General features: G+C 34.1%; 2 protein-coding genes across 3 annotated transcripts; both read left to right on the top strand.

Annotated features, from left to right (window-relative positions):
* Positions 1 to 153: 153 nt before the first annotated feature.
* On the top strand, positions 154 to 10,498 carry LOC149897390 (uncharacterized). Its single transcript, XM_090116501.1, has 7 exons — positions 154 to 817; positions 922 to 1,090; positions 1,376 to 1,643; positions 1,822 to 1,910; positions 1,957 to 2,020; positions 10,207 to 10,353; positions 10,460 to 10,498. The coding sequence occupies exons 1-7, from the start codon at positions 154 to 156 to the stop codon at positions 10,496 to 10,498; spliced, it is 1,440 nt and encodes a 479-aa protein (XP_089972627.1).
* Positions 10,499 to 10,834: 336 nt separating this feature from the next.
* LOC149897391 (cytochrome c oxidase subunit 4 isoform 1, mitochondrial-like) lies at positions 10,835 to 14,065 on the top strand. 2 transcript variants are annotated; one of them, XM_090116305.1, is made up of 4 exons: positions 10,835 to 11,055; positions 13,018 to 13,210; positions 13,517 to 13,647; positions 13,947 to 14,065. In XM_090116305.1, exons 1-4 carry the CDS (start codon positions 10,852 to 10,854, stop codon positions 13,950 to 13,952), a joined length of 534 nt encoding a protein of 177 aa, XP_089972431.1. In that variant the 5' UTR covers positions 10,835 to 10,851; the 3' UTR covers positions 13,953 to 14,065. The 2 variants fall into 2 exon arrangements, with proteins under 2 accessions (XP_089972431.1, XP_089972430.1); XM_090116304.1 differs by lacking the exon at positions 13,947 to 14,065 and having other exon boundaries at positions 12,788 to 13,210.
* Positions 14,066 to 14,594: the final 529 nt, after the last annotated feature.

A 14,594-nucleotide genomic window follows, 5' to 3' on the forward strand; every position in this document is an offset into this window, starting at 1 on the left:
GAAGTTGTGAAATGTGTATAAAGAGCAATTTAAAACTTATGGTTTGTTTTATTGTTTTTCAATATGAAACAATTTTATTGCATTATATTTATTATGGCATCAAATTTTGCTCTATATTATTGTAAAATAGTAGGTATCAATATTGCTTGTGCAATGACAACTGTGGGATTTGCGTTTATTGTTTTTTTATTATTGATTCAATATTATTCATCGACTCATTCAAAAACAATTACACGAACTAGCAAACAAAACATATTCTTTGAAACGAACCAAAACACACAAAGAGTCATCAATAATCTCTTTACTTTAGTAAGACTCGATAATACATTTAAAGAATCTCAAAAAGTACAAACTTTATTAGCCATTCATTACAAATTACGAAATGCATCAGAAAAAATAAGTGACGTTTTTGAAGATATCCATAATCGAAGTAATTTGAGTATCATAGATAGACATGTTTTTAACATAGTTGAAAATGTTAATAATAATGGAAACAATTTAGAGAATAAAGATTTTATTTTCCACGTAGTAAACGTGATCTTTGAAAACGTTATGACTAATCCTATGGAAAATATAAAAGATATAATGGGCAGAATTATTTACAATGCAGTAAATAAAGATAGTTCCGAAGAAATTATTGATAAATTAGGTGATAATTCTGACGTGGATACAATTATGTCAGCAGTCGCTATTCAAGAAGTTTTTGATCATTTGATAAATGTTTCTGATGCTACAAGTGAAAATGAAAGTGAATTCAATACAAATGATAGTATCAATTCAAGACGTAACTTCGATGATTTTGACTTGGATACTTGGCGTAAGCAGAAATTGAAAAATTGATATTGTATTTTATTTAAAGAACTTTATAAAATATTAGAATCGTTAAATATTTAAAAAGAATTTGCATGATAACTGTTACAGAACCACTAGATGAAGAATATCGAAATACGAGAAGAATATTTAATGGAAGACCAACTAGTATAGATGATTATCCGTTTATAGCTAGTGTTCATGTTAAAGGACAATTTACTTGCTCCGGTTCCATAATTAGTAAAAGAGTGATTCTTTCTGCAGCAACTTGTTTACAGACGTAAGTATTGGAATATGCACTGGTATATTTCAGATTTTGCCATATCCATTAATTTATCAGAAATTTTAACTCTACCGTCCTCTATATTACATCGCAATCTGTAAAGGTCTGCATTTAAACTTTTCTGAAATTTAGATATAGAAGGGACTTGGACGAGACTTTAATTGTATATCAAAGTTATAAATTTTACAAATAAATGGTGTTGCAGGATGCTGGATATAAAGTAAAATGTAGCAAAATATAGCTGTAAATGTAGTTATAGTGAGGTCGAATTATTTTTTACAGAATTTACAATTCTGGCCTTGACGGAACGAAGTTTGTTAAAGTGCGCATTGGAAGTGACTTCGTGAATAAATATGGGAATTTCTTACCCGTATCAGCCATTGATTTCCACCCACAATACGATCCAATATATTTGAGACATAATTTGGTTGTTCTTGTCATAAATAAATTAAATTTTCGAAGAAATTGGAATATTAAAAGAATAAAAATTGATAAACATGATACAAGTATTGAAGGAGATGTTACTCTACTGGGTTGGGGTGCTCATGATGTGAGAAAAATTGAATTTTAGTTCTTACTTGACTGAAAAAACGGAAATTCATTTTTTATTTTGGTCTTTAATATCGAATTAATGAACTTAATCAATATAAACTAACAATACCATATTCCCATGTGTATGGTAATTGGTAACGCTACTAAGTAGGTATGTATAAATTTTTCATTTACAGAATACTATGGAATTTAAAAACGAAACGCCTCTATCTTACACTACCCTACATCTCATAAATAAAAGAAAATGCCAGAATATGTATACAAGGTGAGAAAAATAATGTATATGGATGTAAAACATAGAAATGAAACAGTAAATATGTTACAGGTCGACATTTCTGTGCCGGCATCGAGATGAAGGGAAGTGGTGCATGTTATGTAAGATTTACTGCATTATTACTTTTAAATCTTTATTGTAGGTAAGTTAATTAAAAGGCACAGTATTACAATATCTCCTAGTAATACTACATGAGGCTATACATAAAATTATAAACATGGTGTGTGTACGGTCACTAGGGTTCAATTTAGATTGCGATATACTGAATGATGATTTTATAAAGAAAAATACGTCTTGCTTGTATGATACTTTAATTACGACTAAAAATGACAATTCAATCGGACATACCGCCCACCAAAACATATTGTTTTCAACTTAAATTCACTAACAAAAATAAACGATAGCATTTAAATAACAAAACTTCAACTTAACAATAATTGTGATTGAGTACAGTGGACTGTATAACTGTAAAACTATAAATCCTTAACTACTTACTTAAAAACTTGATTGTACATAGCTATATAATATTATGTTATGTTTTGGCAGGAATACATTTCATTAAGTTTTTTACAAACTATCACATTGAAAAAAGTAACAAAATATTATGCAAAATCTTAAGGTAAACTTTAGGTAAATAAACATTTTTACTTCGTACATGAAATCTTCAAACAACTTAAACAATTCTCAACATAACCTTCAAAACCTTTTGTAAAGTAATACAAAGAAATAACTTCAAGATTAATGTGTTTACAATTTCTTATCTTCTTCTAATTTTTATATAAAGTAATTTAGTTTCAATAATAACAATAAACAATACATATTAATTTAGCTTGTAAATACATAACTCATTTTTTTTAATCAATTTTATTTGGAAGTAAAACTAACTTTGATAAAGGTCTTTTTAACTCTTTACTGCCCTTACATTTTACTGTTACTATTCGAACTAAACCATCTGAGCCAGGGTGGACTTCTTTCACGCAACCTAATAACCATTTAGTAGGTGGTAAGTCCTCTTCCTTAATTACAACGACATCTCCAATATTTGGTGACTGAATGTTGGTGTGCCATTTACTTCGTTGTTGTAATGTGTTTAAATACTCAGATTTCCAGCGGCGCCAAAAATCCTGAGTCATCTTTTGTATACATCGCCATCTTGTGAGTAGGCCAGCATCAGCCTGCTTGTAATGAACATCAGGAACACCAATCAATGGTTCGCCAATAAGAAAATGTCCAGGTGTGAGTGGTGTTAGTGTGTCGATAGTCTCGTCTAGTTGACAAAGTGGGCGAGAATTAAGACACGCTTCTACTTGGGCCAATAGTGTAGACATTTCTTCATATGTTAGTTTTGCGTCTTTGTTTACTCTTATCAAGTGTCTCTTGGTAGATTGTACACCAGCTTCCCATAAACCGCCATAATTTGGCATCCTCGGTGGAATAAAATGCCATGTAGTTCCATCATTTGCCAATATAGCTGCTACTTCACTTGTAATGTTAGCCTGTCCTTTATGAAATAATTCTCTAAGCTCTTTAGCGGCACCAACAAAATTGGTGCCGTTATCGCTCCATAAATTTTCACAGTCGTATAGGAGCTACCAACGTTGACAAGTGAGCATTTTAGTATAGTTGGTTCTTTGATATACTGTTCCTCTTGCTATTTCGGTTAGAGTCCGGGCTGTCTGGCTGGTCGCAGTGGTTGCGTTTTTTAGTGCGCATCTCTTCTGCACAGGATAATTTCCTTAATTTAAAGTCATTTTTTAACGCGTAATTTTTAATATTTTACCTTTAGATAGATCCATTAGACATAATTTTTTTATTGCAAGACGTTTTTTTCGTTGTTAAATAGGTGCCAGACGCAATTTTTTATTTCGTTTTTATAAAAAATTCAAATTATTTTAGAATGTCTGTAAATTTCATATTATGTTCTTCAAACATAATATAATCTAAAATTAATTAGCCAGACGCTAATTCGATTGTTAAGTATTAAATAATGTGTATAAATAAAAAAAAGTAATGAAGCATGCAGCTCATCAGCTAGTGTATTTTAACTATGCGACAGGAAATAATTGCAAGAATACAATATTATTTACACTTGTTCTTATAAATAAAAGCTTAAATGAAAAAAAATAAACATAAAAGTGAAAAATAAATTAAAGTTACCATACATTGAAAAGAATGGAATAAAAACTTTATCAATGAAGGTTAAACAATTACATCGTTAAATTTAAAAAGCCATCTTCATAATCATCATCATCATCATCTTTCCTCACACTGTCAGAATTATTTATGTTATCGTCTAAGGAATTGTTATTGTTTTCCAATATTCCATCATCTGTAAACAACTAGAAAGTTTGTTTCAATATTATTGATGTACACACGTACACACACACAACACACACACACCACACCACACACGACACACACACGTGAACACACACACACACGCATGTTTAAGTTTGTATTGAATTTAACTAAAGTAGTTAGCATGAATTTATATATTGAACTGCACATGGTGTGCGAATTTTATATTAAAACGCGGGCGAAGCCCGTAAATGTACCAATGGAAGGTACTTGTTCCCACAACACAGGGAATCCTAGAGTAGGAACAATTCAATTTCTATGCATCTTAGGTATATTTTGGAAAAAAAGAAGTTATTTTTTATTGTTATTTAATTTTCGCGGCCGACCCTTTCTATCTCTCTTGCACTTTAAACTATCTCTCCATATACACAATCATCAAATTGTTATACTTACCTACTTTCACTACGTTTTTATTTGTACATATTTAATACTTAACAATCGAATTAGCGTCTGGCTAATTAATTTTAGATTATATTATGTTTGAAGAACATAATATGAAATTTACAGACATTCTAAAATAATTTGAATTTTTTATAAAAACGAAATTAAAAATTGCGTCTGGCACCTATTTTACAACGAAAAAAACGTCTTGCAATAAAAAAATTATGATTGATGGATCTATCTAAAGGCAAAAGTTTAAAAATTACGCGTTAAAAAATGACTTTAAATTAAGGATAATTTCCTGTGCAGATAAGATGCGCACTACTGAACGCAACCACTCCGGCCAGCCAGACTGCGCGGACTCTAACCGAAATAGCTAGAGGAACAATATATCAAAAAACCAGCTATACTAAAATGACTTCTTTTTCAACGTTAATAGCTCCCGTACCACAGTGACCCCTTCTAGCCACGAATCTACGAAATGCTGCAATGAATGCTTGTGTAGTTAAATCTGTAACGGCTTCAAGGTGTATTGCTCTTGTCGACATACAAACAAACAAACAGATGTAGCCTTTCGTGCAATGATGACCTCGTCCTCTCGATGTTTTTAAATAAATAGGGCCTGCGTAGTCAACACCTGAGTTCAAAAAGGCTCTATTTTGATTGACTCTCATTGCAGGAAGTTCTCCCATTTTCTGAGTTCTAATCTTCGCTTTATCAATTATGCAAATTTTGCAAGTTCGAATGCATTGCCTTACAGCAGCCTTAAGGTTAACAATCCAAAATCTGGTACGTATAAATGACATCATTAACTGTATACCACCGTGTAACGTTTTAACATGAGCATCTTGTATTATTAATTTAGCTAAATGCACTTTCTGTGGTATGATTATGGGATGTTTTGTAGATTCTTCTATATTTGCTTTTTGTAATCTTCCGCCAACCTTCATGATCCCATTTTTATCTAAAAATGGAGAAAGTTTGACTAGTGTACTTCTGGGTTTAACTCTTCCTTCCTTCTCTATATCTTCCAAATCCTTTTTATAAACAAGTCTTTGATAATATTTAATACACATCTTTAATACTTCTTCCATTTCTTCTACTTGTATGTATCCTTCTTTCTGATATTCTTCCTTAGGTCTCCAAAATCTTCTACAATATGACAAAACTCTTTTCATCCGAGATAAACTCGAAAATCTTTCCCAAATTGGTATTTCAAAATCTTCTTCCTTTGTGTTGTATAAACTCTTCAACTCTAAATCTGTTTCTGGAATATCCGTTTTTGTTGTGATAGTGTTACCTTTATCTTTCAGCCATTCTGGTCCATTCCACCAAAGATTCGCACTCTTTAATTCGCAAGCTTTAATTCCTCTCGAAGCGATATCTGCTGGGTTCTCAGCAGATCGTATGTGACTCCATCTGCAGCAGTCCACAACTCGCAAAACATCTGCCACTCGATTAGCGACAAAAGTCTTCCACTTACTTGGGTGAGATTGCAGCCACGATAAAACTACCATTGAATCAGTATAAGCGTATATCTGCGTGTTCGTCAGTTTAAGTAGATTTGATGTTTCTTCAATGACTTCTGCCAAAAGCGCTGCTGCACATAACTCAAGTCTAGGTACGGTAAGCTGTTTCAACGGAGCTACTCTTGTGCGAGATGCTATCATGGTAACATAGACATCATCTCTTTCATCGACGACTCTAAGGTAAACGACAGCTGCGTATGATTTCGTTGAAGCGTCTGCGAAACCATGTATCTCCACCACTTTACTTCTTGGAGCTGTGTGAAACCATCGTGGGACTTCAAGCGATTGTAATTCAAGTAAGTCATCTCTATAGCATTTCCATTCTTCTATTATGTCGCAGGGTAACTCATCATCCCATCCCTTGTTACAAAGCCAAAGTTTTTGTATCATGACCTTTGCCACTATTACTACAGGAGATAACCACCCAAAAGGGTCAAACAAACGTGCAACATCTGAGAGAATAGACCTTTTTGTCACAGGGAGTATTAATTCAGGTAAGTCTATAGTTATTTTAAATGTATCACTTCTTCTATCCCATGTTAAGCCTAATATTTTTATTATTTTATCTAGTTTGATTTCTAAATTTTCTATTATTGTATTATCATCTTCTTTTATGTATTGTATGACTTCTTCAGCATTACTGGACCACTTTTGCATGTTAAATCCTCCCCCTTTTAATACAACCTTTATTTCTTTACAGAGCTTCTTTGCCTTTTCTATATCTTCATGGCCTCCCATTAGATCATCAACGTAAAAAGATGTTTGAATCGCATTAGCAGCTTCAGGATATTCTACACTTTCATCATTTGCTAATTGTTTCAGTGTTCTGACGGCGAGGAATGGTGCTGCGGCCGTTCCGAACGTAACTGTTAAAAGTTTATAACTTCTTAATACCTCGTCTGGATTGTCTCTCCAAACAATGCATTGTAATTTTGAGTAGTCTTCAGACATCTTAACCATTCTGTACATCTTTGTTATATCCCCAATGAAGCAAATCTTATTAATTCTCCATAAAGTAATAAGACTGCGGAGGTCTCTTTGTAGAACAGGACCTACTCGCATTAAATCATTCAGTGATAAACCGTTGGAGCCCTTAGCTGAAGCGTCGAAGACTACACGGACCTTTGTAGTCTCTTTGTCTTGTCGAATGACAGCATGATGAGGTAAGTATATAGTGTTCTTGTCATCATCATCTTCTAACTTCTTCATGTGACCCATACTAATATATTCTTTTATAATCTTAGCGTATTCTTCTTTTAGTGATTTGTCTTTAGCAAATTTTCTTTCTAATTGTTTGAATCTCTTTATTGCAGTATCCTTAGTATTTCCTATTTGTTCAATTGTTTCTTCTAAACTTTGCTTTAAAGGCAATTGTACTATATATCTTCCTTCGTGATCTCTTTGGGTTGTTTTTGTATATATATCTTCACATTCTTCTTCTTCTTTTGTAAATATCTTCTTCTTGTTGTATAAGAACGTGTCTATTTCCCAAAAAGATTTGAGTAAGTCATTGTCTTCTCTGATGAACATACTTCTTAGTGTTTTCGTATTGTTACGGTCAGCATGTGTAGTCTGGCCAGACAAGATCCAACCCAGACTAGTCTTTTGAGCTACTAAACCGTTGTGTAGGCGTATGATGCCGTCTTCAATAATTCTTGTAAAAACTTCTACACCTAGTAGAAGGTCAATGCTGCCAGGTGTTCCGTAAGTAGGGTCAGCTAAATCAATAGTTTCTATTTCCATCTGCAGTGAAATCTTTTTGGCAGGCAGAATCGACGATATTGTTTTCATCACATAAGCTTCCATTTCAATAGGCGACGACTTAGTGTGTAATGACAATTGGACCTTATACTTCAAATCTTGTTTTTCTTCACCTATACCCGAAACTGTACCATGTACTCTTCTCTTCTTTAGGTTTAGTAAATCGACAACTCTTGACGTGATGAAAGATGCTTCTGATCCCTGGTCTACAAGTGCACGAAAACGGTGTAGTTCACCTGACTTGCTTTTTATGTAGACTATCGCCGTAGCAAGTAGAACCCTTCTACTAGATTGTGCTTCGCTTGAGTAATGCGCTGTGACTTGTGCTTCTGATGTTGATGCGCTTGTTGGAGTCGTTGTGCTTGTGTAATCAATCCCTCGCTTCTTGTCTAAGTGTAATAGGGAATGATGTCTTCTTCTACAAATTCTGCAAGACGTTTGTTGTTTACAATGTGAAACGGTGTGATTGGGAACTAAACAATTAAAGCATAACTTATTCTTGAGTGCAAATTGATGTCTGTCTTCAATAGTTTGTTTAGAAAATTCGTTGCAGTGATAAATATAATGATTTTGTTGACAAAAGATACACTTCGGCTGATTGTTACTTATTAAATGTGAATTCTTAATATTCTTAGCGGCATGGAATGATTTTTGTGTTGACGATCTATCTTTATTTGTTGTTTGTAGACTGTTTGATGTTATCATTTCCAAGGTGCGATACTTTAACTCAAGGAATTTATTTAAATCTTTCCAACTAGGAAACTCTTCCGATTCTTGTTGATAAATATATTCTTCCCATGATTTGTGTGTCTCCTGGTCTAATTTTTGTAGTATAATATAAATTAAAATTGGACCCCATGTATCGGTACAAATTTGCATATTTTGTAGACTATTTAAACATTCATTAGTTGTGTCCAAAATGAATTTAATTTGTATCGATGTTTGTGTATTTATCTTACGTATGCCAAAAAATCTTTTAAATATTGAGTTTATAATAATCCTTTTATTACCGTAACGATTCTTTAAAGTGTCCCAAGCTTGTTCATAATTATTTTCGGTTACATTAATATGTTTCAATAAAGATGCGGCTTCACCGGTAACACTCAACTTAAGATAATGTAACTTTTGTACCTTTGATAATGACGAATTATTATGCACAAGTGTAGTGAACAAATCTTGATATGATAAAAATTCATCGTATCTTCCTGAGAAAGTAGGTAACTCGATGTGTGGAAGTTTCACCCCCGAAATATACGGTTCGACCATTGAAACACCCATTTCACTTTGTTGCATCACGTTTTTATTCGCACCCAATAAATCTATCATGTCCGCTTTAAAGTTGATATACACATCTTCGTATTTATAATATTCTTCGTTTAAAAAATAAGGAATCACGCCGCGCTGATCTCTCGTCGTACGTTTCGATAATTGCAAGTGTGCTTCATTAAATAACTTCCAATAGTCTTCCATACACTCCAAACGTGCTTTTATATAGCCCTCCGTTAATCTCACTTTAGGTGATTTTTTAAAATTAATTTGTGTCTTCTGTAACTTCGATGCTAAATCTTCTAATATGTTAATATAACTTTCTTGTTCGGAAGTAATAGTAGTAGCCATTATGTTTAATTAAATTCTTAAATATTATCTTCTTATAAATGCAACGATTCACTTCAAAATCTTCGATTTTTAATAATTAATTATAACTTCATTTGTCTTGACATCAATTGTAACAAAGCGTCGCTAACTTGTAACTCGTAAACAACTTTTTCTATATAGGATTGCTCGCCGGCCCGATGCACTATTGTTCTCGTTATCGCAAAACTATCCGGCTCGAAGGACCATATGTACGGTCACTAGGGTTCAATTTAGATTGCGATATACTGAATGATGATTTTATAAAGAAAAATACGTCTTGCTTGTATGATACTTTAATTACGACTAAAAATGACAATTCAATCGGACAGTGTGCTTGCTCCGCCTAATCTTTGTAACCACTAACCACGGAAGAGACTTTTCGGCATATTTTTTTCGAGAGTTAATTTAAATTCAAGTTTAATTTAATAGCTGCAGAATATGAAGAACACATTTAAATACTTTTGAATCAATACTAGTTTAATCGAGGCAGTTTAAATTGTTTGTAATGTTACATATTTGTTACTCTTTCATGCGAAAACCATGGATGATTTTTGTAAATGATGTAGCTTATGTACACATTAAGCTATCGACATATATTGATCAATAATAATCTCTCTGATCAGAGAGATGTTGGAGGTCCAGCGGTCTCCGGCACCAGGCTAGTGGGTGTGGTCAGCTTCGGCCCAGCGGAGTGCGGGAGGGTCGACGCACCGACCGTGTTCACCAGGGTTGCAGCGTATGAACAGTGGTTGAAAGGGGTTATACGGAAGGTAGTTTTGTTTATATTTTGATAATGTTCTTTAAGGAACAATGTAGCAGAGTACGCGTGGTTATTGTAGTTCTACTCTTTTTTAGAAGTTTTCCATTTAATTGTAGAAGTGGTCTTCAGACGCGTATTACTTTGATAAATTTTAACTAAAATGAGATCATTGCAGATGGTTTACTCATCCAATACCTATATTTGTCGTAATAACTGATTTCTATTTAAACAGAAATGTATAAAATATTATGCTGTTAAATAATACCTTTAAAGAGGAGTACTTTCGTTTCAGAATCGCTGATGAACCAACAATAATATGGACTGCTTACTGGAAGGGAGAGACCTATTTTATTAATAAAGTAAAATTCAAAATTAATAAGGATTTTCATTTTCGACTTCATAAATAATAACCTCCTTTACAAAATTTTCTTTTTTCAAACCAACGTCACAACAAAAAACAAACTGTCAATCACTATTGACGTGACGTCACATGTATTCAATACCAAACATGTCCCTCCAAATATCAAATATATCCCTCTTGCTGCCTCGGAGGCTCCCGTCCTCCCAGAGTGTCCGAACCGTGTACGGTTGCACCAGGATTGGGAACAGGGACATAGTGGGCCATGGGCACAACGGTAGCGCTAATTATAGGGACGACTCGCACTTTCCTTTCCCTGCTGTACGGTTTAAGGAGAATACTAGGGATATTTGTGTAAGTTTCTTTTTTAGACCATTATTAAATTAACAGAATAGTGCTTAAACAGTTGTACAAAATAATATGTAATATGGTTATTATCCATACTTTATGAGTGAAGTTCATACATGCAATTTGCATTTATTGAGAATCTTGCCTATATGTATAGCAGGTTCTGCAGTTCCACCCACAAAAAAAATTACGACTCTAAACTTGACGCACTATAAAGTAGGGGGAGTCCGGGAGACTTGAACCGCTTTTTACTAAAAACTCTATAAAATCTGATCAGTGACCTGGAGAGCTTTAAGATCTACACCATATGGAAGCCTTATTATCTGGCTAAGATTTTATACTATTCTGAAAATAAAAGTTGCAAGGAGAAGATAGTAAACGAAGTTGTAATGAAAAATGAGTTTTGATTCAAGTCTCCCCAACCGGCGGGACACTTGCCCATCAGGTGCGGGACACTTGCCCATACCTTTTTAGAGGGGGAAATGACGCAAATAAAGCATATTATTCATTAGTTATGTATTATTTAGACACATTTAACAATAACTAGATTATTCATAATCACCTTCTAAACAATTTAGTGAAAAATGTTTTCAGAGCAACTCCTAAACATAACATTCGCTTCTTTTTATTAATTAAATAATCGTTTTGAGATATCTACTGCTAAATAAATCTACAAAACTAATTTAAAGACATTTCTTACTATTAATTAATATGTGCCTATTTGCCTATTTCTTCAATATTTGCCTCTTGGATGTTCACTTTGGAGGAATTTGGCGTAGTTGAATGCTAGTTGCATAATGCATTGCTTGTTTTATGGTTAAACCATAGTGCATTTTACTGCAGGTCAATAAGTAACGAACAAGCAATATCTCTTTATTTACATTGAAAATCCGGGAGCATTTGTGTTGGCTCCCCTTGTCTTGCAAAGGTGTTAACTTATGTTCACCTAACAGATAATACCGTAAAGTGGTTTTGCCTATCCCATACATGATTGCAATTTGACGAATAGATTTGCCACTCTTTATTTCTCTGACTGCGCTTTCAATCTTAGTCTTACTACCTTCCTTAGGCTTATTCTGAAATGGCATTTTCTTTCTAAAACAAAACAAAAGCTAACTTAAATAGTATACAAACTGCAAAGGGAGAGTTAAACCATTGTTCAAGTCTCCCGACTGCAGACTGGTTCAATTCTCCCGCACCCGACCCAAGGCCATATCTTGATTTTTTCCAACAAATCCACTATCAACTGGAGAACAACACTGAACGTACGACAAAATATGATAATCTAGTAATGCAATAACGTAGGTGTTTGATATATACCTTCATAAATGCGTGCATAGCAATTAAAACAACAAAGCCAAAAAAATTCACTCCGCGACGATGAAACCACTTTTTCGGAACTCACGGTCGAACGCGTCTGTTATCACTCAAAATTGTGAGTTGCTTGTGATTGGCGGGTAACGCGCGTTCATTTGTTTGCCACTTGGCGTAATTTGGCACCTAATTTAAAAAGTTATTGAAAGTGGTTCAACTCTCCCACCTGGGCAAGTCTCCCGGATTCCCCCTACAGTTTTACCGGAACATATAGCCAGAAATGTCGATTCGAGGGTCCAAATAGATATTTAAAAGTTGTTAAATACTATAGTGTTCAAGCATGAGTTAAAATAATTAATCGGCATTAAACTTGTCTATTTTAATGCACCATCTAGCATAGTCTTTAAGCGCTTGTCCGATCTAGGCTCTTCGGGAAAAAGAGAAAGGTGACTGGCGGCTGCTCTGCTGCGAAGAGAAGAAAGCATTATACCGGGCGTCCTTCTGCCAGACGTTCGCGGAGTTCCAGCACCCGACCGGAATGTGGAAGTTCTGCCTGGGCTGGGCGCTGTTCGGCACATCCTTTACGTTTTGGATGATGATGTTCTGCCACCACTATGGTACAAATGCTCCCTACATCGTGCGCTTGTTCCTTAGGCGCTCCGGCAGAGGGAGCTGTGCGATTGGCGGACGCTATGCTGCGAGGAGAAGAAGGCACTGTACCGGGCTTCCTTCTGCCAGACGTTCGCTGAATTTCAGCACCCGACCGGTCAGTGGAAGTTTTGCTTGGGATGGGCCCTGTTTGGCACGTCGTTTTGCTTCTGGATGATGATGTTCTGCAAGCGATACGGTAAATGTCAACAGGTTAAGTTTATATTAGAAATGTAATTATAGTCGATATAATTTACGATAATAATGATCTTTACTTTTCAAAACAGCTTGTGCTACATTGCTACATATTATGCTACATGCTACAATAATTGTACTTATTAAGATAACATTTCAAATAATTTTTTTACTTCTTTTTGTTTATTATCGGCCAACCCACAGTTTCATCCACAAAAGACTTGAAACAGATTTTAATCCAAACATAAGATGTATATGTATAAATGATGATAAAATGTAAATCATATTAAAATAAATGACATTGTGACAGTGTTCGAGCCGCTCCCAGCGTCGTTCTCCAAAGAGGCGCAGAAGGCGCAGCTCCGCCGCATGCTGGAGCTGCGCGTCAACCCGATCGACGGCCTCTCGTCGCACTGGGACTATGATAACGATCGGTGGAAGGTTTGATTCACTTTTATTGTGTATTAGATTATTATATTTATTTTTATTGCATTCATATGCTTTATAAATATATTTTTTTAAGAATAAAAAACCCGCGGATTCATCACGCGTCAAGAAGACGCAGGCTTGAATCCCGCCTAGTGACCAAATTATTTCTATTCTTTAAAAAAATATGTCGTATTCGATTAATTAATGCGTATTTTATTGCCTTTTAAAGAAAATTTATTACCTACTCTTTATTTTTAATTTCATTAGAAATATTAGAATAAATAAAATTATGGTAATTTTCTTTGTTACAGTCTTAAATTACTGGAAGCAGTGAGATTTAAGCAGTTAATTTTGTTTCGACGGAAGTTTGGTTTATGTGTTGTTTAGTTTATTTGTTAATTTTAAATAAAGATTATTAATTACGTATAAATTGTTTGTTTTATTTTTCTGTTCAAACTTCATGAATCTACACCAAATGATAATTGCCGTTTCCATTGAGAATCGAAAATTGTATGGTTTTATCAACCGAACTTTTTAACCATAATATTATAAGTTAATAGTTCATCTTTACTATGATACTAATGCAACCAAGAATGAAACCGACGAACATAGAGCAAGAGCTAGAACAAGAGCATTATTCCGTGATCTTTTAGTGTAAACGAAAGCTCGTATTCAGTGTTGTTCAGTATATCTAATAACATTGAATAGAATCTTTTCGAACGTTCTAAGAACAACCACGTGAAGAATTCTCAACGCCTATCTTAAATCGATAGAGCATTATACGACAGCTACTATAATAATAATCATTCTATAAAAATATCTTGAACTGTCTCTACCAAATGCACAGAACATACCTACCTACTGAAAATTTTCCTTTACTGGGGCCAATTAAAAAACTCTCCCAAACATTAAAAATAGTCTAGTATTATATCAGATTTCTATTTAACTGACTAATTAGT

This window comes from Colias eurytheme, chromosome 25 (assembly GCF_061535395.1).
Source record: "Colias eurytheme isolate Ceu_HAF_F1 chromosome 25, ilColEury1 Martin Lab GWU primary, whole genome shotgun sequence".
Classification (NCBI taxonomy): Eukaryota; Metazoa; Arthropoda; class Insecta; order Lepidoptera; family Pieridae; genus Colias; species Colias eurytheme.